Source organism: Sorghum bicolor, chromosome 5, assembly GCF_000003195.3.
Source record: "Sorghum bicolor cultivar BTx623 chromosome 5, Sorghum_bicolor_NCBIv3, whole genome shotgun sequence".
NCBI lineage: Eukaryota > Viridiplantae > Streptophyta > Magnoliopsida > Poales > Poaceae > Sorghum > Sorghum bicolor.
In genome coordinates, this window is record NC_012874.2 from 66,952,997 (window position 1) to 66,980,679 (window position 27,683).

Genomic DNA, 27,683 nt, shown 5'->3' on the forward strand with positions numbered 1-27,683 from the left:
TCCCCCATCTTACTTTGATATTATGCCACACCTGATGATGCACATGGTTGATCAGATCGAGCAACTTGGCCCCGTGTACCTACACCAGATGTGGACGTACGAGCGGTTCATGTCCACCCTCAGCAGATACGTCCATAACCGTGCTTACCCAGAAGGCTCTATGATCGAGGCATACACAACTGAGGAGTCCGTGAACTGGTGCATGAGGTACATAAGAGATGGGAGAGCGATTGGGATGCCTGTCCATCAGCACGAGGGCAGAACCGCGGGGTTGGGGTGTACTGGACGCAAAGTACGCACCGATATACCATATAAAGATGTGGAACAAGCTCATTACAGTATCCTTCATCAGTTAGTGAGCATGGAGAAGTACGTTGACAGACATGTCGAAGAGATCCGCGTCGCGCATGATGGACAACACACAGAGGAATGGGTCCAGAAAGAGCACAAGAGCACTTTCCTATCCTGGCTTAAAGAGCAACACATACCCCTAGAAGGCTGCTCTGATAAAGATACAGACACCGTTAAGAAGCTTGTGCTAGGTCCGTCCAGCAGAGTCACCACGTGGCAAGGCTATGACGTCAAAGGGTACCGGTTCCACACGAAAGAAAAGGACAAGAAGAGCGCCGCACAGAACAGCGGTGTTCGATATGAGGGTGTCGACGAGGCCACAAACTCGAGGACGCAATACTATGGGCAGGTCGAAGAAATATGGGAACTTGACTATAGCAAAGACGTTCGCGTAACCGTCTTCCGATGCCACTGGGTTAACCCAAAAACGGTTGTGGTGGACAATTATGGGCTAACCACCATGAACCTCAAAAGTACCGGCTACAAAGATGATCAGTGGGTACTTGCAACCAATGTCGCGCAAGTGGCCTACTATATCTATCCGGAGGACACAAAGAGGCATGTGGTTGTTTCAGGAAAGCAACGCATCGTTGGAGCTGATGGGGTACAGAGCCCAGAACAATACAACAACTATGAAGAGCTCGAGCTATTTACCGATCTACCAAAGAAGGTGAAGGCCATCGAGGACCGTTGTAACAAGAGTGGAATGAAGCCGTGGACCCGACATGATGGTGAGGTGCGGTCTGTGAAAGCACCTGCACCAAAATGAGAGAACTATTTAAGATAATGGGCAATTATTGTAATACCTCTTTTTAAGACAAGTCTTATATTTAATGAAGTAGTGGACAATTATACATAGCACACACATCTATATGTAATGGAGTAGTAGTGGATAATTATTGTTTAATATCTCTTTTTTAATATGTAAGTTTTGTAATTCAGCTATTTATAAATGTCAATTTATTAATATCCCTGTAGCTATTTACAATTTTAAAATTATCAAAAAATTATATTATAAAAGTAAAAAGCTTCTGTTCAGGGAATAACCGCAGCGGGCGTCTTAACTTGCCCGCTGCGGTAAATATTAACCGCAGCGGGCGTCTTAAAGTGCCCGCTTCGGTTAATATTTACCACAGCGGGCAGGTTAAGACGCCCGCTGCGGTTAATGTTAACCGAAGCGGGCACATTAAGACGCCCGCTACGGTTATTCCCACACTATAAAAGCAGGCGGCCCTCTGCCCTAAAATTAGTCGCGCGGTTCTTCCTCACCCGAAGGGCTGCCGAATTTCGAACTCCCGCCTTCGCCGCCGCCGTCCCCGTCCACGCTCCATCACCGTCACCCGCTCGAACTCGCCTGCTTCATCCCCGTCCGCCGTCCGCCACCGCGGGACCTTCACCGGCGCTTCGTCACCGTCGGCCATCCGCGGGACCTTCACCGGCGCCATCCACCGTCCGCTGCACTTCGCCACCAGGTATGCTCCCTCCTTTCTCTTCCCTTTCTTCCTTAGCGGAGCCGAGCACTTCCTCCCTATTCCCTCCATCGTTCAAATCGACCCCACCCCCGCGGCGCGCGCCTCGGGTCCCCGTCTCCGCGGATCTCCGGTGAGTCCTCTGTCACCCGCCATCCGTGTAACGCAGCCGTGACCCTGCGGTAGGGGAAGGCTAAGGCCTTCACAACACCCTATGAAGAATACAAGTGAAGCAAAAAGAACCTCAGAAGCAAATGTTTTTTGAAGTGTTTATGTCTATGTCCAGATCTGCTTGGGTCTTTCAAGTTTAATTGTATACTAGATATGTGTATTACAATTATAGAATTCATGTTTTATGTTCTTATTTTTTCAGTCTATAACAATTCCCTGAATTTCAATCAGCGCAAAATGCTTTATCTTATATGCTTGTAGGCATCAAGCAGGTAGTGTCAAATGCCATGGTTTGTGTGGAGTGATGCCTAAATTTTCTCTCTCTTCTTTGCATGTCGAGTGCAGTAACTTCTCAATTTATATTAGACATCCCAAATCATTGTTTCAAGTACTGGGATGTTCAATCTGCAATGTGGCTTCTTGATTTGATTGAGTAGATCTGTGGTCTCTAGTCAGACTTATTTGTTTAGCTTAGCTCTAAAATTTTATATTATTCCAAGTTGTGTTCACGAGAACTCCAAAATGTTCAATCTGCAATGTGGTTTCTGTTTGCAAGTGCCACAAAACTGAAATCATTTCGCCAGACCACATCCAGTAGAACAAGTGCTATGTTCCTAGGTAGACTAAATGTGTATGCTGCAACCGTGTAGGGTCACAATTTTTGAAACATTTTTAGGTTCACAACACGGAAGTCATCAGAGTATATTTTGGTTCTTGTGTTTTACTTTGTATTTGATTCGTGTTCTCAATGCAGCATACACATTTAGGTAGCAGCTGTTTTGTGTGGATATGAATCTTGCATAATGTCTGTTACGAATCTTGCACAGTTAACTGCTTTAAACTGAAAAAATGGCTATTCATTTCATATCATTTTAGCTGGTTAGTTTTTGCTCAATTGAAGCTTTGTTCTCTTATTTTTTATGCTAAAACTGCCAGATTAGTAGTTTTCTTTGTCTCTTTCTATCTGTTAGGAGGAACTAAGCTTGCTGCATTTAAACTATATATACTTGGACAATTGCAAAAATTCCAGTAAATAATCATGTCCATCATATCCTAAGCCCACAGCTTGCTGCATTTGCATAATTTGCATTTGCATGATTTGTAGGGTAACTATTTGTAAGAGTATTGTGTTAAATAATTTCTATGCTCTAAGATATTTGCACATCTTTAAATAGTTTCTCACATTTGCACATAGAAATGGCGGACGACCCGTTCCAGAATTGGAGGGAGCCTACCCCTCGCCACCGCAAAAGAAACGTCGAACCGAGGAAGACGTAGATCCGACGTACAATCCGGTGGATGACAAAGCCCACAGTGCACAGATCCCAGTTGTGCCTCGGGCGTTAGACTTTGGGTCCGGAGAAGAGAACAGACATGAAGAAGGCCCCGCTCCCTCCACGACAACCTCAGAATCCAAGCAGAAGCGGAGGAGGGGGCAACACGGGAGGCACCAAAGGGAGTTGACTGACGTGGTGCACGTGATCCTTGAGGTGGGGCCAGAGGGAAACCCAGTGAGTCCGCAAGGGGTACTTGGCCGGTTCAGCAACCAAGTGTCCTGCATAGTCAGAGATAAGGTGTTGATCACTTGGCCGAGCTGGCATCAGGTCCCGAAAGACGTCAAGGGCAATGTATGGGGTGAGGTTACCCGGAAGTTCACTTATCCCGAAGGCGCAGACATGGAGAAGTGTTGTGAGTGGGCCATGCACGTGGCGTCCTGTGCCTTTCGCAACTTCAAGTCGATGCTGGCACGAGACTTTCTAAAGAAGAAGAAGTCACCATGCGAGAAATACACTATGGTGAAGGAGCATGTGTGGGAAGAATTCTGCCGAATGAGGACGACTGCTGAAGCAGAGGCAAAGAGCGCCAAGTTCAGTGCTCTGGCGAAACAAAACAAGTATCCCCACCACTTGGGCATGATTGGCTATGTCGGACATAGGGCTCGATGGCAGGCAGAAGAACAGGCTAGACAGGCTGCTGGGATTCCTGATCCATACGAAGACGTCGATGTTAGAGCTAAGGAGTTCATGTATGCCCGTGTTCTAAAGAAGCTAAAGCCAGGCGCGACCAAGTACAACAAGCCGCAATATGAGGAGTTGGAGAAGGCTCTCGTCCAGGCCGCCAAATCTAAGGACAACATCGAGGTCCGTAGGGGCCATGACTTGCTGACCGAGGTCCTCGGAACCCCTGAGCATCGCGGCCGTGTTCGTGGAGTCCAGTGCAAGATGAGCTAGAAGTTGGTCGAGTCGTGGCAGGCCGACGCATCCGCATACAAGTCCAGGCAGAAGTACAAGGACACGTTGTATCAGAAAGGCTTCGAAGAAGGCATGGCTGAGGTGATCAAACACTCAATAAAAGAAGCCTTCACGAGCAATGAGCCTAAAATGGTGGCGATGAGGTCACAGATGTTTCGCGAGGCTGGCCTGGCCACGGCTCCACTTCAACAACCGCAAGGGCTGCCGATGATCGAGGGTCAACCAATGCACTGGACCGAGGACGTCCAGAAAGACACACACGTCCAGCTCTTGATCCCGTTCGGAAGATCCAAGAAGATGTATATAGCTGAGGGAATGCTACATCCCAAAAGCATAGATTTCAGCCCAGAGGAAATCCCAAAAGGCTATGTGGTTGTGACCCCACTCTGGAATGTGCCAGAGCAAGAAGAGTATGAATTGGACCTTCCAAACATCCAGCACGTCAGATTTCTTAGGCAGGCCATTGGTCATGAAGTTCTATGGAACAAGGAAGACATTGAGATCATTCCACCGACACCAACTCCGACACCGACACCAGGATCGCAGCCATCAACTGTCGGATCACAACGATCAGTGGCTGGATCTTGTCCCCCAGATGATCCTGATGGTAGTGACGATGATGCTGAAGGCAATGGCGAGGACAAGGGCAAAGGACAAGGCGATGGCCATGGCCATGGCCAGGACAAGGAGAAGGCACAAGACAAGGACGATGGCGGAGATAAGGAGAAGGCACACATAGATGAGGGTGACAAAGACATGGGTGCAACCTGTGCCCCTCCTCCAAATAGTCCGCCTCGGAGCCCAAGAAGACAACAAGAAGGAGGCATGGAGGAGGCAACAAGGACTAAGACACCACCGCCAACATCTACTCCTACGCTTGAAGCTCCTCCTCCACCGAGCAAGAATGCAGGCAGGACCGCCACAGTACTCCCGTACACTACTACGTCTGAAAGGTATGAGACAAACAAACATAATATTCTCGTAACCTTTCTAACACATAAAATGGTAATAACATTTGTAAGTATGTTTTGCCAGGCCTACAAATACTCTCCAAATCAATCTATTTCCCGAGGCGGAAGACTGTCCTGGCCACTATGAGCTTGGAAAGTTCATGCTACCTAAGGCCCAGCTCATCGACGATGAAAAGTGGGATACAAGGAAGTTCCACCTGTGGTATATGGAAGCGGCAAAAGCCGGGATGACAGGTTTCACCATCAAGATTCCCTCGGAGTTGTTCCACTTGCCCGGTGCAGATATTCAGCTGCCTGTGGACTTCCAGGACATGTACAATCTATTGCGGGAAGAAGACCTTGACATCGTCCAAATCACCTTATTCTCTCTGTAAGTGATGATTGCGACCTTCATAGACCAATCTCTACATTTGTATTGGAGAACTATATGATTTTTCGGACACGATGACTTGTCCGTGCAGGTTGACGGTCACTATTAGCAACAAAAGGCACCATCCTATCCTATACCTCTCTCCAATGCATATTGCTGAGAGAGTGATCAAGGGTTTCCAGATAACGGACCCAGAGTTGACCGTGCGGCAGAGGGAAAAGAAGTACGAAGAAAACATGAAAGAGGAGAAGAAGAAATTGTCAAGGTACATCTTTGAGGTAATGAAGAAGCTCAACCCGGATGGGCCGCATTGTATTATGGCTGCCTACCACTTTGGGTAAGTCGAAACATCCATGTAGAGCAAAAGTGGCTAGGGTCATGCCTTCTCGTTGACATAACCTATACTTGTTTCAATGGTGTAGAAATGACCTAGCCGGCGGCCACTGGGTTGCCTTCCTCGTATATCCTCAAGATGGCCGGGCTGTTATATTTGACTCGTTACAGGTACCGAACAAAAAGGGGTACAAGGCCTTCGAAGACTGCTTGAAAAAGTAAGCCACCGAGCTTCTTGATCCTTTACGGTTATCATATTCAAATTGACGCTAACACTACTACACTTCGTGCAGCGCTTATAGTGCATATCTCAAGGATCCGCAATGCTTGGATCGGAGAACGGAGAAATTCAAAAAGAGGCATAAGCACCACCTCAAAATCCGACGCGATTTCCCCGTAAGTATATTTCAAAGGTAGTTTAATTATGCTTTTGGTATATATGTGCTCTAATGCTTTTGTATCGATCGTGCAGTGCGCCAAACAACCCTTGGGATCAAAGGCATGTGGCTTGTACACCTGCGAGAACCTAAGGGAAAGCAAGGAGTACACCAACAGCTGGAAGAAGCTCAAAGAAGCAGTGAAGAATCGTGGAGAGACGATGAAGAATGAACGCCAAGCTTTTAAGCAAATCAAGGCGGACATCTGTAAGTTCATCCTAGAGAAATGCGTGCTCGAAGGCGAACCATTCTTCGACAATGAAGGTGAATTGGCAGTTCGACCTGAGTTCGAGAAGCTTAGGAGATGGGACACCATGCTACGGCCGACGGATTACACCCACGCAGTAGAATTGTGATGTGTAGCGGATTCGTGGGTTTGTGTATATGTGGATGATGAGAACAACTAAGTGGATTTATATATTATGTTGTGTCTTATGTATTGAACTTTCAGGCATATGTGTGTCTGTATATATATATCTTCTGTTTCTAAAATGAAATCTACTTTCTGGAATTTGTAAATTGTTTAAATTCATATTGAGCAATGGTTCTGCAATGTGTTTTTTTATTTAAAAACACTTAACCGTGGCGGGCAACATAAAGAGCCCGCTACGGTTAATCTATTAACCGTAGCGGGCGACGTAAAGAGCCCGCTGCGGTAAATTGGAATTAACCGTAGCGGGCGCTTTACGTTGCCCGCTACAGTTAATCGATTAACCGCAGCGGTCAGCGGCGCCCGCCACGGAAGTGGCCACGATTTACCGTGGCCTTATGGCCGTGGCGGACGCGTTTGCCCGCTACGGAAAAGGGAAAATGGCCACCACGGTTATTCTTTCTGCAGTAGTGACAATCAATTCCATCATATGCCATGTCCTGTTTTGATCTTACTAAATCTCTTTGTGATGAGATAGGCAAAATGATATGTAGATACTGGTGGGCGCAACAAGATAAGGAGAATAAAATGCATTGGGTCTCTTGGGAGGAAATGTGTAGAAGGAAGGAGGAAGGTGGTCTTGGTTATAGAGACCTTCATCTTTTCAATTTGGCTATGTTAGCACGACAGGGTTGGAGAATTTTGCAAAATCCTGATTCATTATGTGCGCAGCTGTTGAGAGCGAAGTATGGCACAAATGGCTCCTTGTTGCAGACTAGTGAAGGACCGGGTATATCCTATACTTGGCGTAGTATTGTCCGTGGACTCCAAGCATTGCAAAAGGGACTGATTTGGCGGATTGGAGATGGAATGCAAATTAATATTTGGGAAGATCCATGGATATCAAATGGGATTACCAGGAGGCCGATTACACCTAGGGGTCATACAATATTGACCTGGGTTGCTGACTTGCTGCATCTGGACACGGGGAGATGGGATGAAGACCTGGTACGTGATGTATTCTGGGAGGAGGACGTGCGATATATATTCACAACACCAACCAATCCAAATCATGAGGATGTTTTAGCTTGGCATTTTGACAATAAAGGTCAGTTTTCGGTGAAGTCTGCCTATCATGTCTTGGATGATGAGAAGAATCGGGAGAAAACTCGACAGCAAGGAGAGGGGAGTAGCAGCGCCAATTCTGGGAACCAGAGAAACGCCATTTGGCGCAAAATTTGGAAACTTCCATGCTAGCCCAAAGTGTGGCATTTCCTTTGGAGAGTAGCGCGAAATAGCCTTGCACTAATGATGAATATCCAGAGAAGGGGTGTGAAGCTCGACATAAGATGTCCAATGTGTCATCGATTGGATGAAGATGGAGGGCATTGTTTTCTAAAATGCAAGCTGGTGAGACGATGTTGGTCTTGCCTTTCACTTGAGCCGGTTCGTCAACATCTATTACTCAAGCAATCGGCATGGGAGGTGGTGACTGAAATATTGGCTTTGAAGGAAGAAGTCCAAATCAAAACTGTGTTACTTCTCTAGAAGTGGTGGAGTGTGAGAAATAAAATTAACAAAGGAGAGAAGGGCCAGACTGGAGAGGAAGTTGCTGCTGATGTGCTAAACTTGATGTGTGATCTGAGGGAGTTGGAGATAAAGTCGGTACGGGAGGTGATTAGGAGTGCTGGTTGGAAGGCTCCACCGCCTGGACAGCTCAAGATCAATTCAGATGGATCATTTATCCAGGAGACGTTACAAGGGAGCTGGGGCTTCATTATCCGTGACCATGAGGGCGACGGGGTACTTGCAGGAGCTGGTCGCCTGGGATCAATCCCAGATGCATTGACAACAGAGGCAGCAACATGTGCTCAGGCATTGCAAGCAGCTACAGATTATGGTATATCGCACGTACAAGTGGAGGTGGACTCAACTGCTCTTCAGCAAGCTCTCCAATCATCGTCCATGGATCTTGTCACTTGTGGAATGTTGCTCATTGACACTCGTTCTTTGCTTTGTGAGCATTTTGTATGCGGTAAAATTCTCTCTATTCCTAGAGCTTGTAATGGATTAGCACATAACTTAGCCAAGCTTGCTATGTGTTGGGACCCGGGCAATTACCATGTTTGGGCAAGCCCCCTCCCAGAATTTGTAAAATCTTTGATTGCTCACGATGGCGTCGAGCCTATGTTTTTAATGACAGGGCCATAGAGCCAGGTTATGAATAAAAAAAAGAAACAATTCACAGTGGCATTCACCAATGTTAATTTCCATTGGTTAAGCTGTGCTATAACGATTCATAGAGTCACCCGATCCCACTCCATACAATGAACTTAACACCCATAACCTACTGCAAACGAATCATGTCACTGACAGTGTTACCTCACAAGAGCCAAACAATCAAATTGTTTGATAACTTTTTTCAGGGTACCACAACACTCATTTCGTTCCATTTATGTTTGCATTGGCACTTCACTTACCAAACAACACCGTAATATCTATCCCAGTTGATCATAGCAAATTCCTAAAGTTATGATCGATACATGTGGATCTAAATCATTTTCAAGTAAAACCATCGACGAACGAGCCATAGTGAGACTTAACGAGAAAAGCTCAATTGTTCCAATAGTACAAAAAGATGTTCTCAATTTGGATAGAACAAGTTTTTAAGAGTTCTTTGGAATTATGTGATGATACCACAAAAAATGGCACATGGAAATAGTAACTTTTAGTGGTAAGTCATGAAAGCTAAGGGAAGGTGGGAGCAGATAGTTACAAATAGAAGATCATAAACAAGGGGAAAGTTTAATTTCCTAACACATCAGACAAAAGGAACCCCATGGACATATTGAGAATGTAAGCTCCAAGTAAGAATATCTGGCATAAGGAGAGGACAATATGATGAAACAAAGGATATGGAGAAGAATTTGGAAGATCGATGAGGCCAAGGTCCATAAATTTAATGACATCGAATGTGAAGTACAGGAATGGTATATGTATTGCTACAATGCTACACCTAGTTATGAATTGTGGCATATAAAAAACACTCATGTATGGTCCATCTAGCGTGGTGCTTCCCTATAGGTAGAGTTTTTGTCTTCCCCTAAAATGTAGTACTGGTGAACTGGTGGCCGATCAACATGGATCATTAAGAATGTTGTAGACGATGTTGTAGTGAAAGCTTTGCATATCGAGGCCTTAGGGGTTGTACTTGATACCTTCTAGTTGAGTCACGGAGGTGTCACAAATTAAAATAGGTATGGTTATTGTAAGTTTTTGGCTCAAAACTCAAGAGACTACACCTTGTGTACATTTCTAAGCTATTCCTCAAAGGATCCAAGACCACAAGGGTATGTTCCATTATGTGCTATAGCGCATCAATCATATTTTTAGGAACATATATATATATATATATATATATATATATATATATATATATATATATATATATATATATATATATATATATATATATATATATATATATATATATAACGATGCCATAAAATAGGAAAAAATAGCATGTTCAAGTTCTTGGAACAATGAACAAAAGATTTGTGATGAACACCCACATTCTTTTGCAATAAGATTCCTTTAACTCAAACCACAAGTAATGAAGAACCAAGTGAATGAAGAATAAACAAAGGACAATACAACATAGAGTGAGTTGGAAAGGGTGCTTGGTGCACTCTACAAAATTTCTTTTGCGTGGCCTTACCATTTTTTGATTGGAGGCGGGCACACCTCCCGACCACCTCCATTGTTCCAAGCCAGGTCACCCTCCCAAAGGCCCCCTTGGTTAAACTTTAACGGAGGTAGTTCGTATCCTCGATTAACCAGGTGGTTGCATAATAACAACCACCTTCCATTAATCCATTAACAAAGGTGGTTGTCTTAAGGTGTCTGTTTCTGTTAATGAATTAACGGAGGTGGTCATTATAAAATAACCACCTCCATTAATGAATTCATGTGTACCATGTCAATGATCCATTAGCAAGGCTGGTGGCCACTCGTAGCCTTCCACGTGTTTGAGGGGTCCACTCGTCATAGGCACAAAAGAAGCACAAACCAAAGGAGGCGGTGACACACGGTCTCTCTCTCTCTATGAGCCATGGCCTATCTCTTTCTCATGCCTTCCTCTGCTCCCTCACTGCTCCTTCTCTCTATGTGGCAACGAAGCCGGCGGCCACAAAGGCCTCCCTCTCTATTCCCTCTCTCTCTCTCTACATGGCAACGATGATTGCAGTGAGGAGGAGACAAGCCGGATCCGGTGGAGGGCAGCCAGATTTGATGGAGGCTAGCCCGATCAGGTGAAGGAAAGCGCCGACGTCGCCGATGGGCAGGTACAGTCTCCTCATCTCTCTCTATCTTCCTCTCTTTATCTCCCTCACTCACTCTTCCCTCTCCCCTTTTGCAGATCTAGTGCTGGCTGGAGCCGCACAGACGATAGCGGCGATAGGTGGAACCCTAGGAACCGGCACGAGCGAGGACGACTGAGGTGGCAAGAAAGAGGACGGTGGCACATGAGCGACCTTCACGATGTCGACGGTAGCCGTCACAGACCATGGAAAGGATGACTTAGATGATGGAGGCTCCAGAAACTGAAGCTAGCTAGCTCCAGGACCTAGATTTTTTTATTTTTTTGTTAACCGTGGCGGGCCTAGTCTTGTGACCGCCTCCATTAAAGACCTATTAATAGAGGCGGTTGCCTTATAGCGCCAGCCTCTATTAATGTTTTAATAGAGGGGGGCAGGGGCAACCGCCTCCATTAAGTCATAATTAACCGTGACCTATCGTTGGAGACGATTGCCCCAGCCCGCCTCCATTAACGAAAAACAACCGCCTCCAATAAAAAAAATCTCTAGTAGTGGTGTATACTTCTGTTGGATATATTTGATCTAGTGTGCTAATAATATATTTGTTAGTGACTTCTATGTATACCTATTACAAGTTATTTTGCATGTTATATGTATCAAAAGTTCCAAACAATAGTTCATAGGCACATGTCATTTTCATTTATCTAGCAGTTTAAGAATTAAATACAAAACCCTATCACTTTCATTCTAATTCATTTTCATTATTTGCAAAGGTGTAATTCTCTTAAGGGACAACAACATGTGTATTAGGTGCTCAATTAGATCTAACAAAATCTCGATGCTGTTTTTGGGTGTGACATGTGGTTGCAGGGACAAGATGGTTCAAGCTTTGTCAGTTTCCCCGAGTAAATATTTATGTCATTCTAAAAATGGCGAGTTAGTTTACATCAAAGGTTTTAGAACACGTATGATGATATGCGGCATTGGAGAGCAATAAGTGCACCTTATTGTTGCCCAAACATAGTTCATCTACTTGCATGAATGTTGTTCTCACATGTACAATAATATAATTGCACATTAAGTGGCCAAAGATCAATTTAGGTGTTGGTCTTTGTGTGTGCATAATTCCGATAATTCTATCTACATGAACAATTGTCATACAAAGTCAGGTTAATTTATCTAATGACAATGAATTTAAATTTTTTTTATATTTCCATGATAGAAATAGTGTTTTTAAACTGTTATATATAATTCAAAGTGAACATTACAACTAAGATTACCATCAATCCCACTATGCATAGTCGCATGGCTGGTCCCACCTAACACAACACACAATTTTGGATATTATACCAACATGATGATGTTTGTGTGTGTGGTAATGCTCAATTAATCAAGCATCACACTATAAGGACGATTTATATCTTCTTACTCTCAATCTTAGGGCAAAATAATTATCGGGCACATTTGGAGACTAGTAACACATTAGAATCTAGAAATATATAATTTATTATTTCTGAGAAGCCTCAGACATCAGCCTAAAAACTTCATTATTGAATTACAACTAGTAAGCAATCTAAAAGAGGGCACCACCAATGAAGGGTTGTTGGCAGGACGTTGCTGGGTTCGCCAGAGCAAGCTGGATGAATGGCAACAACTGTTGTTGTTGAAAGAGGGTGGCGGCATTAGCCACACCCTGCGGGTAGAACGGCAGCAGCTGTTGTTGTGGCCAGAAGGTGGCAGGACTCACAGCACCTAGCTGGCTGAATTGTAGTAGTAGTTGTAGCTGCAAATAGGCAGCAGGGTTCACTGCAGCTAGTTGGTTGAATGGGAGCAACTGTTGTAGTTGTAAGAGGGTGGCGGCGTTAGCCACACCCTGCGGGTAGAACGGCAGCAGCTGTTGTTGTGGCCAGAAGGCGGCAGGGCTCGCAGCAGCTAGCTGGCTGAATTGTTGTAGTTGTTGCAGCTGCAAATAGGCAGCGGGGTTCACTGCAGCCAGTTGGCTGAATGGAATAAACTGCTGTTGCTGGGAGTACGCAGCAAGGTTTGCCAACGTTACTTGGTTGATCGAAGGTAGCACCAGTTGCTGCAGTTGTTGTGCCCTGATGCTTTGTGCCAACAAATTCACCAAGGACAACTGCTGCAATAGGGCCGATGGTTGTTGGATGAACAAGGGTGATGACTGTAAGATGCTTGCTGCGATTGCCTGTTGGAGCCCATAGGGTTGTAGCATTGGGTTTGCGCACACTGGTGGGAGGTATGCGGGATGAGGGGCAGCTATAGAAATTTGTGAGCAGTGCGGTTGCGGGATATAGGTCGCGGTAGCAGCACTTGCAAAAAGAGCAAGGAGCATAATGAGGGAAAATATCTTGGCCGCCATTGTTGCTATGTTGCTAGTGTATTCCACTTTCTATGTTGCTAGTTGGTCTCAATAATATGGGTGATGGATTACCTACTGATCTGGGGGGTATTTATACTCATGTTAAGCCTTGTGGTTGTGCAAGATTTATTTTGGCTTTTACCAAAAAACATAATAGTAAGATAAGCTAGAGATGACGTGGTATCTAGTTGGTTTTGACATTTAGTTGCCACTTTGTTGGGTTATACTTTATACATCTGCAATACAATCTCCACAAAATACACTAAATAAGTGGTTTTGTCCTCTTGGTATTTTCCAAATACTTGGGTGACAATGGCTCGATCCATTCACCTTTACACATGTGTAGCCTTAGCCACATATGTGCGGCTTGGTTAGGCTATTTTGCACCAGAAAAAAAATTCATGGTGGTATTCACCAATGTTAATTTGCATTTGGTTATTTTGTGCTATAATCGGTTCAAGGAGTCACTCGTTCCATGTCGTACAATGCGGTTACCACCCATAACCTACCACAAATGGATCATGTCAACGGCAGTGTTACCTCACAAGAACCAAACAATCAAAGTATTTGGGGAACAACAATATTCATTTCCATTTCACTTTTATTGACACTCCACTAACCAAACAACACCATAATATCTATTCCACTTGATTATAGTCAATACCTAAAGATTGACAAATACCTAAGTCATTTTCAACTAACACTATTACAGAAAGATCAGCACAACCAGTTTGGAAACCTGCATCGCCGCCACTTCCAGCACTCGGCAGTGAATTATCGACAGTGATGGCCATGGTAATCATGTCCAGTTAGTAATTAGTGGTGGTTATATGCTATCACCACCATTTTGGAGTTCAATCTAGCTGCGATAACATCAATATCATCGCTGAGTTTATTTTTTGTTCAGGCGTTGAAGATCCTACAAATGTTGTCGGGTTTATAACAAAATCCAACAATGATGGTCATTTGGTCACCATCGGTCAGTTGTACACACCGGCAATGTTGAGAGTTCCTACACCACTGATCAGTGCTGCAGTCTATATATGACAAGCGTTGATCACCACAGGTCAGTGGTCACTGTCGGCAGTGATGATCAATTGATCGACATCTGTTCAATTCATACCCGATGATGATCACTACTACATCACCAATGGTAGCTTGAGCTGGTGTCGATGGCCTTCATTGATGGAATGATATTGCATCTGTGTTTTCACATTTATGAAAAATTCTACTTAATTAACTCCCTCAACTATTGTGTGTTATATATCGTGCAGTGTTTGAAGCAACCTTGATAGGGAGTGCTATATGTCTATTTATGTTTTAACTTTGTATGAATTTTAAGACCCCTAATTTATGTTAGGATAACCATGTCATATATAATATATAAGTTAACATTGGTTATAATATGATAGTGTACAATATAATTAAACTTGTGTCAAATTAAATTTGAAAATACAACATTGATAGACTTTTTTCTTCCACTGCAAAGCAAAGGAATACTTAGATGTAAATATATCGTAACTATAAAAAATGTATTGTCAGTTATGAGATTTGCATCAAGTATAGAGGGTCTTGAGTAATGCTAATACTAATATTAGTATTAGTTATAGATATAGACAAATTAATAATAATTAATTATATTAATTATTACATACAGGTTAGATCCAAATTTTATCCTGTTGACGCCATTTTTGGTAACGAGTCAAGGTAATCAAAATGGACCTATTGGCAGTAAAGAGATTATTGCATTATGCCGATAGGAGAGGTGCCGATGAAGATCGGCTGATAGAGATTGTTGCCGATGGAAGGTCATGATCGGTGGAAAGGTTGTCTTTTAAATTGAATTAAAGAGTGTTGATCAGAGATGGTGTTTGCCAATGTCGATTCAGGGGTCATTGCCGATGAAGCCTGTAATGATTCATTGCCGATGTCGATGAAGGAGGACATGAAGACTGCTGCTGATGAAGCTTGAAATAACAGGGAACATGCCGATGGAGCAGGAGCCGATGGAGATTTCATCGTGATTGAGGCGGACACGAGAGTAGATAGATGTTATTTTCTATTTTTTATATTTGTTAGGGTATACCTTACGTAAGAATCCTGTTTTATCTTAAAGTCGGATCCTAGTCGTGTTTGGTTGTATCTCTTTAGGACAGGGTATAAATATAGACCAGAGGGCAATGTAATGAGACAATCAATCAATATCAAATCCAAGTTTACTCCTACTTTTGCATGTACTTACTTTTCGACGACTTCGTCAATTCACATATTTTCTTTTTACGAGTTCTCTTGGTTCGGCGAGTTGCATTGTTCTAGCGCAAATCTCGACGATCCTCGAGTTCCGTGTGAGTACCTCTTGACCGTGACTTTCGGGCGCATCACTGTTGTCGGGACCAAAGTACTTGAGTTAGACCAAAGTACTTGAGTTATCATCCTTATCGATTAACAGGTCAAATCGACTGACACGTCTAGGATATCGGATTGGGTTTTGTGTTTGCAGATTCACTTTTGCATCAACAGATCCCATTTTCTTCCACATGTTTTGCAATCCATCTTCGGTCTTTTTTCGATCATACTTTGGTTGTCAGCAGGACGTGAGTTCGAGTCATACACGGGATAATTAAACCAATTATAACTCTAATCTCTAGTATAGTTAAACCAACTAGGACTAGTATATTCTGAAAAGTGGAAGGACACACAATAGGAAGAGAATGTGACAGACGACCAAAATTTTGTAGAAAACTTTTTCACTCCTTATATTAGATCTCTGTTCCAAACGCTATGCTATAAGGTTGGCTCGGGAATGTAATCTCCTAGTCTTGTAGGTAGATTTGTGGCATGGTGGACACTGCCCCATAGAGCCCCCACGGCCCACAGAACACAGACACCAGCTTGCCGCATTCTATTAAGATTCCTTGACGCTCGGGAGTAGACATAGTACATGATTAGACCTTAATATTCTCACCAATGTTAATTTCTGTTTGCTTAATTTGTGCTATAGTCAGTTGAAGGAGTCACTCGTTCCTGTGCCATTCGTTCCTATGCCATACAATGCGATTACCACCTGCAACCTACCACAAATGGATCATGTCGACGGTAATGTTAACTCACAAGAACAAAACAATCAAAGTATTTCTAAAAATGGTGAGTTATTTTACATCAAAGGTCTGCACTGGAGAGCAATAAGTGCACCTTATTGTTGGAAAAAAAGTTCCATCTACTTGCATGAATGCTGTTCTCACATGTACTATAATAGAATTACATATTAGTGGCCAATGATCAATTTAGGCATTGGTCTTTGTATGTGCACAATTCCCATAATTCTATCTACATGAGCAGTTGTCATACAAATTAAGTCAGGTTAATTTTTCTAATGCTGATGAATTTAAAGTTTTTTATATTTCCATGATAGAAATAGTGTTTTTGATACTTTTTTCTATAATTCAAAGCCAATATTACAATTAAGATTACCATCAATCCCACTATGCACATTCGGAATGGCTAGTCCCACATAACACAGTATGCATTTTTGCAAGATTATACCAACATGATGATGTTTATGTGTGGTAATGCTCAATTAATCAAGCATCACACTATAAGGTTGATTTATATCTCCTTACTCTCAATCTTAGTGCAAAATAATTATCGAACACACCAGGAGACAAGTAAGACATTAGAATACGGAAGCATAATTTATTATTTCTGAGAAGCCTCAGACATGATAGCCTAAAAACTTCATTATTGAACTACAACTAGTAAGAAATCTAAAAGAGGGCACCACCAATGAAGGGCTGTTGGCAGGACGTTGCTGGGTTCGCCAGAGCAAGCTGGATGAATGGCAGCAACTGTTGTTGCTGAAAGAGGGTGGCGGCATTAGCCACACCCTGCGGGTAGAATCGCAGTAGCTGTTGTTGTGGCCAGAAGGTGGCAGGACTCACAGCACCTAGCCGGCTGAATTGTAGTAGTTGTTGCAGCTGCAAATAAGCAGCAGGGTTCACTGCAGCCAGTTGGTTGAATGAGAGCAACTGTTGTAGTTGTAAGAGGGTGGCGGCGTTAGCCACACCCTGCGGGTAGAACGGCAACAGCTGTTGTTGTGGCCAGAAGGCGGCAGGGCTCGCAGCAGCTAGCTGGCTGAATTGTTGTAGTTGTTGCAGCTGCAAATAGGCAGCGGGGTTCACTGCAGCCAGTTGGCTGAATGGAATAAACTGCTGTTGCTGGGAGTACGCAGCAAGGTTTGCCACCGTTACTTGGTGGATCGAAGGTAGCACCAGTTGCTGCAGTTGTTGTGCCCTGATGCTTTGTGCCAACAAATTCACCAAGGACAACTGCTGCAATAGGGCCGATGGTTGTTGGATGAACAAGGGTGATGACTGTAAGATGCTTGCTGCGATTGCCTGTTGGAGCCCATAGGGTTGTAGCATTGGGTTTGCGCACACTGGTGGGAGGTATGCGGGATGAGGGGCAGCTATAGAAATTTGTGAGCAGTGCGGTTGCGGGATATAGGTCGCGGTAGCAGCACTTGCAAAAAGAGCAAGGAGCATAACGAGGGAAAATATCTTGGCCGCCATTGTTGCTATGTTGCTAGTGTATTCCACTTTCTAGGTTGCTAGTTGGTCTCAATAATATGGGTGATGGATTACCTACTGATCTGGGGGGTATTTATACTCATGTTAAGCCTTGTGGTTGTGCAAGATTTATTTTGGCTTTTACCAAAAAAACATAATAATAAGATAAGCTAGGGATGACGTGGTATCTAGTTGGTTTTGACATTTAGTTGCCACTTTGTTGGGTTATACTTTATACACTGCAATACAATCTCCACAAAATACACTAAATAAGTGGTTTTGTCCTCTTGGTATTTTCCAAATACATGGGTGACAATGGCTTGATCCATTCACCTTTACACATGTCTAACCTTACATATGAGTGCTGCTTGGTTGGGCTATATGCGGCTAAGTCATGCCAAAGGGTCTGACACGACTCAGTCACGCCGAAGGCTACACCGTGACTTTGTTGCACCAAACCATATGGTGTGACTGAGCCTCAACGTCAGCTCCAGCGTGGCTGTGGCGGTAGATTGTTGTCGGTGTGGCGCCTTCGGTCGCGTTTGTAGCATGACTTAGTTATGAGTGGTGCAAAGGGTTTTGGCTCAACCAGAGGACTAGTTTCTAAAATTTAGTTCCATACATACTATAATTTAAATATTAGTTATATTTTGCTAAAAAAAATTACCTCATCAGTGAGGAGGTCTGATATACTTGGACTCCTGTTCTTGTTTTAGGCTATGAAGGCCAGATGGGGTATGCCAATTCCAGGGCCTTGTTTGGTTCACCCCAAAAACTAAAAACTTTTCAAGATTCCCCCGTCACATCGAATCTTGCTGCCCATGCATGGAGCATTAAATATAGATGAAAATAAAAACTAATTACACAGTTTGCCTGTAAATCGCGAGACGAATCTTTTAAGTCTAGTTACTCCATGATTGGACAATGTTTATCAAATAAAAACGAAAGTGCTACAGTGTCGAAATCCAAAAACTTTTTGAATCCAATCAGTGAGGAGCTCTGCTTAGGCCTCGTTTAGATGCAAAAAGTTTTGGGATTTTGACACTGTAGCATTTTCGTTTTTATTTGACAAACATTGTCTAATTATGGAGTAACTAGGCTTAAAAGATTCGTCTCGTGATTTACAGGTAAACTGTGCAATTAGTTATTCTTTTTATCTATATTTAATACTTCATGCATGTGCCGTAAGATTCGATGTGACAGGGAATCTTGTAAAGTTTTGGGTTTTTGGGTGTATCTAAATAAGGCCTTAGTAATGAGCATTGAAGCAAGAGTACAAGAAGATTCGGTTTTTGGAAAATCAATGGTGGACTCGTATTTGCACTTTCACATTTGATACTTCATTGGAGTACTGATTGTAACAGTAGTGAAGGAGCAAAAGAGTCCAATTGGAGAATATAAAAATCATAAAGATAAGTCCAAGCCCATCTCAAGAGCAAAGTAGGAAACGATGATTGGGCCTGGCCTTGCCAAACAAATTTCCATGATTCTTAACATATTTGAGCATGTCAATTTAGCGAACCCTGTTCACTTCCTTATCACCTTGCCTTGCCAAACACATTTGACCAAGTTTCAATTTTTTCCCCCAACATCGAAGCAGAATCCTGATATAGGCTTTTCCCCCAACATCGAAGCAGCATCCTGATATAGGCTATAGTAGCAGTAAGGAAGTGTTCGATTATTGATTGAAACAGGAAAGAGCACGACAGTATAGAATTAAAGTCATTGGAATATCAGAATATACAGTGGATTACATCTAAACAATTGACTAACTGAGCAGCAATATGACAGGTGGCTAAGCAAAGCATTAGCTGCGCAGGGCCGCCAACTTGGCCATGGCCTCCTCCTCCTCCTCTTTCTCCCTGCCATACCAGATCGACTGGTATTAGTGCCCTCTCTTATATGATATATCTGTCAATATGAAGAACAGCAAAACAGAGAAAAATATTTTAACTCTTCATGTTTATCCTTTTACTTGTATAGTCTTAATGAAAATAACCATGAGGAAGATTGACAATTCAGTAGTAGTTTTGCAGTTGATGCTTGTTTGGTCTGATATGTTTGCAGATGATCCTCCTTCCAGCAACGGCTCAGTGTCCCATGCACTTGACTAGTCAACGCTAAGACTGCTCCTTACACTACTACAATAAACTTATCTGAAGCGAGACGAGCAAAGGCACGCCTTCAATGAAAGGTCATGGTTAATCCGTGAATAACAGAGACAGTTGCCTAGACCGCCACGGTAAATTGATTAACCGAGTTGGGCTAATTACAATGCCTGATTCGTTGTGTGTCATGGTGCACTATTTCCCTAGGAATCAAGATCATTCTGAACTGAATATTTTTCAGCTCGCGCCACTTTCTCCCGCCATCAGTTGTCTCCGCAGGTGCCCCCAATCCTTTTTCCCGCGACACCTGCGTCTCCAAGCTAGTAAAAAAGAATAATAAAAAAAGTTTTCCCCAACTCTATCCCTGAAGCAGGCAGCCAAACCCATCAGACCACGCCCGCCCTGCGTGAAGGCGGCTGCCCTCTCGCCGCAAAACCAGCGAGACCCTGCGCGACCTGGAGCGCCCACCCGCAGGGAGCCCCTGCTCGACGCCGGGGTGCTAGCTGCCTGACACCGGCCGGCCACCTACCCGATGCCGCAACCCTGTCCAGGTACATATATGTGCACAAGGACAAGGTGATGTATATAATTGTTGGATTTGTGCCACATGATGGGCGTTTACTTCCCCCTCTTTCACAGTATATTTGTTCGGCAAGTATTTTCTGTAGTCCTTCCCAAATATTAATCTGCTCGATGCTGGCTGCCCGCCCGCCCAATAACAACAGGTAAACAGAACCTTGTGTCTTGTTACCTATTATTGTGTGTATTCAATTAAGATAGGCTAGCTCTGTCACTCAGGCAGCCCTGTTGGTTGCTTATGAATGAATTGGCTTCTACTGCTGGCCTGCATTGATTTGTTTGTTGCTTGTCTGTTTGACTATTTCTTGGATCAGAGTATGGGTTATTTTTAGGATGTCTTAAAATCTGGGGTCAAGATTGATGCTATAATTTTTCATATAAAGCAGCTTGCATGAGTATGAAACTTTTGTGTCCTTTTTTTATATCTCGTTGAGCTGAGCTTGTACTTGTTGATACGCAAAGTTGCATTTTTCAGTGAGGCTTGTGACGTTAAGGTTTGGGAACAAAATTAGCTGCTCTGAAAATACAACTATGACTCTGCTTATTGGAGTTGCTTAATTGTAGTTCAGTTTCTACTAAATAGATTTCTGATTCCAGATAGTGAGTTTGAAAATTTGTGTCCTTTTTTTGTACGTCTTCGATACACAAAGTTGCTTTTCCACAGAAATGTAGAGCATCTCCAAGGGTTTTGCATTTGAGGTTTGCATTTGAGTAAATTGCCAAAAAGCTTCAAAAGAGGTATCCAACGGTTTTGCATTTGGAGTTTGCAATTTGGACAATTTGGCAAATGAGGGAGTAAACTTGGCAAAAATGCCAAGCTGTGGACGACTTTGCAAACCCGATCGCGCGAGCAAAGTCACACGTGAGGAAAGCGCGCGCGCCTGGAGACCTTCTATTTTTATCCTTTGCCAAGTCCAAATGCCAATTCCCTTGGAGATGACCTATTTTTATCCTTTGCATTTTGTTATGGGAGTTTGCAAATAGCAACAAATGCCAAGACAATTTGCCAAAGCCTTTGGAGATGCTCTAAGGCTTTGGGAACAAAACTAACTGAGTGAAATGCACAGCTGGCCTAAAAATACAGCCATGACTGTTTATTGGAGTTGCGTAATTGGAGTCCCCAGTACATTACTTCTAGAATCATCCTACCCCTCAGTCTTCCTAATGCAAAATCCTTTTAAAGGAAACATGTTACAAATTCTGATGAAAATTATGTGACAAATGGACATAGAGATAAGTAATTAATGGAATCATAACCGTTATGCTTATCTAGATGCATTTTGATTTGTTTAATTGCATAGCAGATTGATACACTTGGACCATCTCTTCGAATGGAAACTCCACAGGAAACATTGAGTAGGATCGTTTACGGAGACTATCATTGTCGTGTGAATGCCACAAGTGGTGGGGGTACATACTCTCCTAAAGATGAAGATGACAATGAATTTCCATTGCTTTGACATGTTGTATTGTAAGGACTAGCAAAACATGCCCGTGCGTTGCAACGGGAGAAAGAAATGGTTTTAATCCTTAATAGGAAGGGGCCATGAAAATGATATAATTTTTATTTATAATTTATTATTTCTATAAAACTTGAAATTTGTAATGTATTTTATGATAACTATAATATCCATAATATAACTTAGTGTTGCCATTAATATGACAATGTCTTATTAATTTTGTATCAAATTAAAATATAACCTTGAGAGATTCTTTTGGTGTCTTGTTCCAAGACACAAAAAATATTAGATTTAAACTAAATATTGAGCTTTGTAACTTTTTTTGGACCTATAAAATATTTAATTATAGTCTATAAAGAGTTATTTACTAACGTGCAATTAGTTACTATTTTTATCTATATTTAATGCTCTATGCATGCGCCGTAGGATTCGATATGACGGAAAATCTGAAATTTTTTTGCAAAATTTTTTGGGAACTAACACTACAGTATGGCTGTTTATAGAAGGCGTTTAAAAATGCCTTTAAAAGTCATCAAAATGCCTTCAAAAACCTTTTTAGGCATACTTAAAAATGCCTACTATAAACTGGACTTAAAAGGTCTTTTGAGGCATTTTTTCAAAATGCCTTCCAATATCAACATATAAAGGCATTTCGTAGCTGCCTATAATAGTTTTTAAAGGCATTCTGTATAAGCCTCCAAACACTGATAGAGGCTTTATTAAAAATGCCTCCAAAGCCAACTCATACATGCTGAAATTTGCTAGTAATTAATATCAAAATAGCACAAATCCATCAAGAAATTAACCGATGAAAGCAGATATTAACAGCACAATCCAATCATTTAAATCTTTCTGGCATACATAGTTATATTTGTAACAAAAAATAATCAATAAGGTAGAAAAATAGTCAAATATCTATCTTCAAACGATATTCCCAAGTCCTTTTGTGTAGGTCCCTAATCCTAAGTGATGCAAATGGAAGTAGTGCCACAAAAGATGTAGATAAAGAAGTAGAGGGAGAAAGCTTCCATGATTCAGATAACCCAGAGCTGATATATCTCTGAATCAAGTTGATTAAACGAGCACTAGCATCATCAGTTTTATGACTGACAAATAATCAAGCTGTCTGCAATGAAAACAAAAAGGTTAGTACTAACTTTTGAAGCCGAAAATACAACTTAGTAACTCAGTATTTAACTCATCATGATTCTAAAGAAATTAATTAAGTATGTGTGTGCTGAGCCTAGTAGAAAGCACAGCGCGATTTGCTTACACACAAGCAGTGAAGTGTGCCTGCGAGGTTGTGACTGAGCTATGCGTGAACCATGTGTGCGTGTGACTGAGCTATGAAAGCCATAGTGAGGAAGCAATTACCTAGGGACCTACAATTACCCCACAAGATCGAGGCTCAGGCCATCAAAATACCAAGGTGCTTTCTAAGGGACAATACAATATAAGAATTATAAAAAGCTATCTGTTCGATCCAAACTAGTCCAAAGAAAGAAGCTATCTCTTACCTCAAAGCAATGTTAAATCATGGGAATAAAAAAAAATAGCTAGTCAACGCATGAGACAAGGATTGAACTTCCAAAGGCTATAAGTTGAGGTAAGAAAACAATGAAATTTGAAGGCCTAAAAGAGGTAAAATGGTAGGGCCAGCATCTAAAAATGGTAGGGCCAGCATCTAAAAAGCCGAAGGGTCTTCTTGAAGTCTTCTTCAGATTTCATCCTTCAAAAAAGTTATGACCAAATAAATTTTTTAACCATAAGTAAACTAATAAATCAGTAGGAGGAAGAAAGCAACATACATTTTTTTCAAAGCTTTAGTCATGAATTGGCTGCCCATTTTTTCTATATGTGTTGCTATAGAGCTCGGCACGGCTTATCTGTCTTCCTTCCTTTAGTTCCTGTATTAAGAACAATAGGTGGTAACACATAAAGACAATCAATAATTAAATTTCAATAAGATAATGGCATACCAGCAGGTCTAAAACAACTACATTACTTCTTGATCCAGTGAATAAGTGCATGTTGTGCCTATGTACCTTTACAGTTGTCCACAACTTGTCTTTATGGGATTTATCTACCTTACTCTAATTTCTGTGTCCTAAAGAGATTTCCTTCCCTCTAACAAGGTATCCAATGAAACTTGTTAAGTTAAAGAAATTTAGCATGTGAATCATATATACAACCTTAAACCTCGGCATTGAAGTCAACACATTGATAGCAGCAACACAGTTCACTTAACTACAGTATAACAAAATGAGCTTGAGGTGAACAAACTGGACAGCAGCTAGTATATTGAATGGAATTAAAATATGGAACGATTTTTGTTTCGGAACAAAACCATTCCTCAAGATCAATATTAGGATGTAAAATGTCCCCAGAGAAAGCAACTGTAAATTGAACTCAATACAACAGCAGTAATAACAGTATTTAGAGAACACATTTCTTCATAATTTCATTAAGCCAATGACTGGCCACTATAAGAGAATTATGCACTCAGCTATTTGTCCACCCACTGTCACTGCTAATATGAGGCCAAGCTATTTCTCAAAAGCATAAAACATATCCAATTTAAATAACCACAGGATCTGGTTATCACAAGTTAATCCATGAGCTTGTGGATCTGATAAGCTCAGGCACATATTAGATAGACTTGTCAAAACCTATACATTCTATATGGCACAGAATCGATCATATATTGGTATATCGCTTATGAATATCCTGAGCCAGTACTGGGGATAACTCATCCTTTTCACAACCTTCATGACAACTCATTTAAGCAATTTCTGTTTGCAACATTAAATATCAGTAAAACCATCACTTCTAGAAAAATCAAGCATGAATCCTCATCTCCTATTTGCAATTACATTTTTTTATTTTAGCTTTCTTCAAGGCTCCCCCTGATTCCAATTGACTCAACAACAAGCTTGTACCAATAAAACAGGTCAAAACTCCAAACAAATCATGCTCTTCTAAATTTATGCGGTTAAGAAAAGTTTGGTTTGGACAATTGAAAACAAAACTAATCTATACAAGCTAGAAGAAAAATCATTTGAATAAGCACAGGGGATATAAACATGTCACCATTCAGTGGCTCAAATAGGGGAGTGATATAACCCTTTAATCTTTATTCAACAAAAAAAATACAAAATGGAAGTGTTTCAAAACACAGCCCTGGCTATGCATTCTTATGGGGCGACAAACAATTTTTCCTTTTTCCTTAATGTTCTGCTACAAGAGTCCACGAACTCAAAACAAAGAAAATACTATTACATGGTGGTATGTTTTGTAATTTGCTTTGTAAGCCTATTAATTGAAACAAAAATTGTTATATCGAATCTATCAAAGGTGTGGAACTTCATTTTAGTTTTCAAGCATAAGATGAATCATTATTTGAATATATAACAACTCACATAATAAGTAATAAAGACTGAAGAAAAATAGCCAACCTGGCAATGTCTTCAGAATCACATCAGAGGAGTGCAATATAACTACCACTGAAGGTGGTTCTGCCGAACCTGTGAAAAACACGCAGAACATACTCAAATAGATACGCTAACTTCAATAGAATACCAACCCCCATGGAACTTCAGGTTCTGCCTTAAACAGAGGCATATCCATAAGCTTGTGGATCTCATAAGCTCAGGCACATGTTAAACACACTTGTCAAAAAGCTATACATTCTATACAAGTTACTGTAGAATTTCTAGATAACTCTTTACACCAATGCAAAAAAATGTTTATTTATCTCGGAGATTACAATGTAGATATCATCCCATCTTCTGATAATGCATAATCTCAGACTCTCAGTGCAAGCTATTGCATTAGCAATATGATTGTGCCTATCCTTCATGCGAAGAAGCTTCCCTATAAATACTTCGTCTCACCACTACATGTGAAGAAGTCATTCAGAAAATGTCCTATTATTGTTTTAGCTATTCATAACAATGTCTGCTATTTCTTTATGATATTGATATCCACTATGATAATCTAGGCAAGGAGCCGTGCTGTTGCATCAAAAGAATAGTAGTAATTTGTGTGGACGAAACTGTGAAAAATTAACATGCAAATTATGTGCCCACCAATGTATGGTTGAGCTTTACAATGTCAGTCATACAGATACATCAAAATGACTATCTACTGCAGGAACAAATATATTCTAGCAGAATAAACAAGAATACAAAATGACTATCTACTGCAGGATCAAATATATTCTTTGTGCAGCTACACCAAATGGGTATCATAAAAACAATTGACTATCAAAAAGCATGAACTGCAGGAACAAACATATTTTAGCAAGGCCAATAAAAATATTGTAATGTATCTATTAGCAAAAGGACTTGAGTTTAAGTTCAGTAGCCCAAGCTCCATCTGATTTTTTTATCACTTTTTTATAACAACCACAGTTCATTTAACTTACACAGAGCTACTTGTGTGCTGATCAAGTCCACCAGCAGCTGCTGTTCGCCACTGCAAAATTTACAAAGCATCATTGCCATTATTCTGATTTGGGAACTGCATCACCACCTGACCAATGATTAGTAGTGGAGCACTCAAAATACGTACTGGTACCAATTTTGTTGGATAAGGATAGATACAATCATCAGTGCATTCCATAGGCAAGGAAGGGGAGGCAACAAAAGGGAAGGAAAGACTGCATACCAACACGAACGGGATTAATGCTCATCTCGCCACCCTTCATCTAGTGTCCACTCAGCAGTGGCCACTCACCACCTCTCGCCATCCAGGAGCCGGATCCAGGCTGACCGCGCTAGATCCGCCATATGCGCTGCAGCTTCTGACCATCCCTGGCCTGACCGCGACCGTGAACAGGCAGCGGCGGCCGGAGAGGGCCTGATGCCACCATAGTCGAGAGGAGCTAGGCCATCGTCGGTCGAGGTCGAGGGGAGCAGGGCAGCGCCGCCGTCGGTTGAGAGGAGCGATGCCGCCGCCGCCGCGACCCCGCGGCCTTGGTGCCCGCGTCCGCTAGGGTTTAGGGGCAGCGAAGGGCGACGATGGATTTGGGTGGGGATTTCTGTGGGAGCAAGGTACGGTTGGGGGAAAGGAGCAGGACGACCACGATGTTGTGTGCTTTTGTTTCCACGGAAAATAAAGGGAAAAACAACAGGGGAGGGAGGTGGGAATAGAACTGGAGCGCGTGTGTTGTGACTTGTGACGGGTTAGAGTACATACCGGATACAAGGCGTTTCGGAAAACGCCTCGAAAGGTAAGGTAATTAAAGGCATTTTAAAAAATGCCTCCAATGCTATAGTTAATTAAAGGCGTTTTTTTATTTTTGCCTCTATAAAAGTGGTTTTAAAGGCCTTTTCATAAGAATGCCTTTAAGTAAAAGAAATTTAAGGCAGATTCATAAAAATGCCTTTAATTAATAGACGTGTTGTAGTGTAAACAAGGCCCGAATTAGATGGTAGAACCAATCCAAAGGAAAAAGAACATGAACCAAACAAAATATGTTTTCATGAAATTAGGTGTGCCTTGATGATTAACCAACTGGTTGATTAGATAAGAACCTAGACTTGGTCAACCT

General features: G+C 42.0%; 2 protein-coding genes and 1 long non-coding RNA gene across 6 annotated transcripts; all 3 read right to left on the reverse strand.

Annotated features, from left to right (window-relative positions):
- Nucleotides 12,523–13,486, reverse strand: LOC8066724 (zein-alpha A20). Its single transcript, XM_002451070.2, has one exon. The coding sequence runs from the start codon at nucleotides 13,415–13,417 to the stop codon at nucleotides 12,614–12,616; it is 804 nt and encodes a 267-aa protein (XP_002451115.1). The 5' UTR covers nucleotides 13,418–13,486; the 3' UTR covers nucleotides 12,523–12,613.
- LOC8074403 (zein-alpha Z4) lies at nucleotides 17,087–18,056 on the reverse strand. Its single transcript, XM_002451071.2, has one exon. It carries the CDS (start codon nucleotides 17,983–17,985, stop codon nucleotides 17,182–17,184), a length of 804 nt encoding a protein of 267 aa, XP_002451116.1. The 5' UTR covers nucleotides 17,986–18,056; the 3' UTR covers nucleotides 17,087–17,181.
- LOC110435651 lies at nucleotides 22,931–27,264 on the reverse strand. 4 transcript variants are annotated; one of them, XR_002453456.1, is made up of 5 exons: nucleotides 26,798–27,261; nucleotides 26,556–26,605; nucleotides 25,585–26,024; nucleotides 23,938–24,036; nucleotides 22,931–23,858 (listed from the first exon to the last, which is right to left on the reverse strand). It is a non-coding gene; the product is annotated as an uncharacterized LOC110435651 (long non-coding RNA). The 4 variants fall into 4 exon arrangements; XR_002453457.1 differs by having other exon boundaries at nucleotides 25,585–25,653; nucleotides 26,798–27,257; XR_002453455.1 differs by having other exon boundaries at nucleotides 25,585–26,662; nucleotides 26,798–27,264.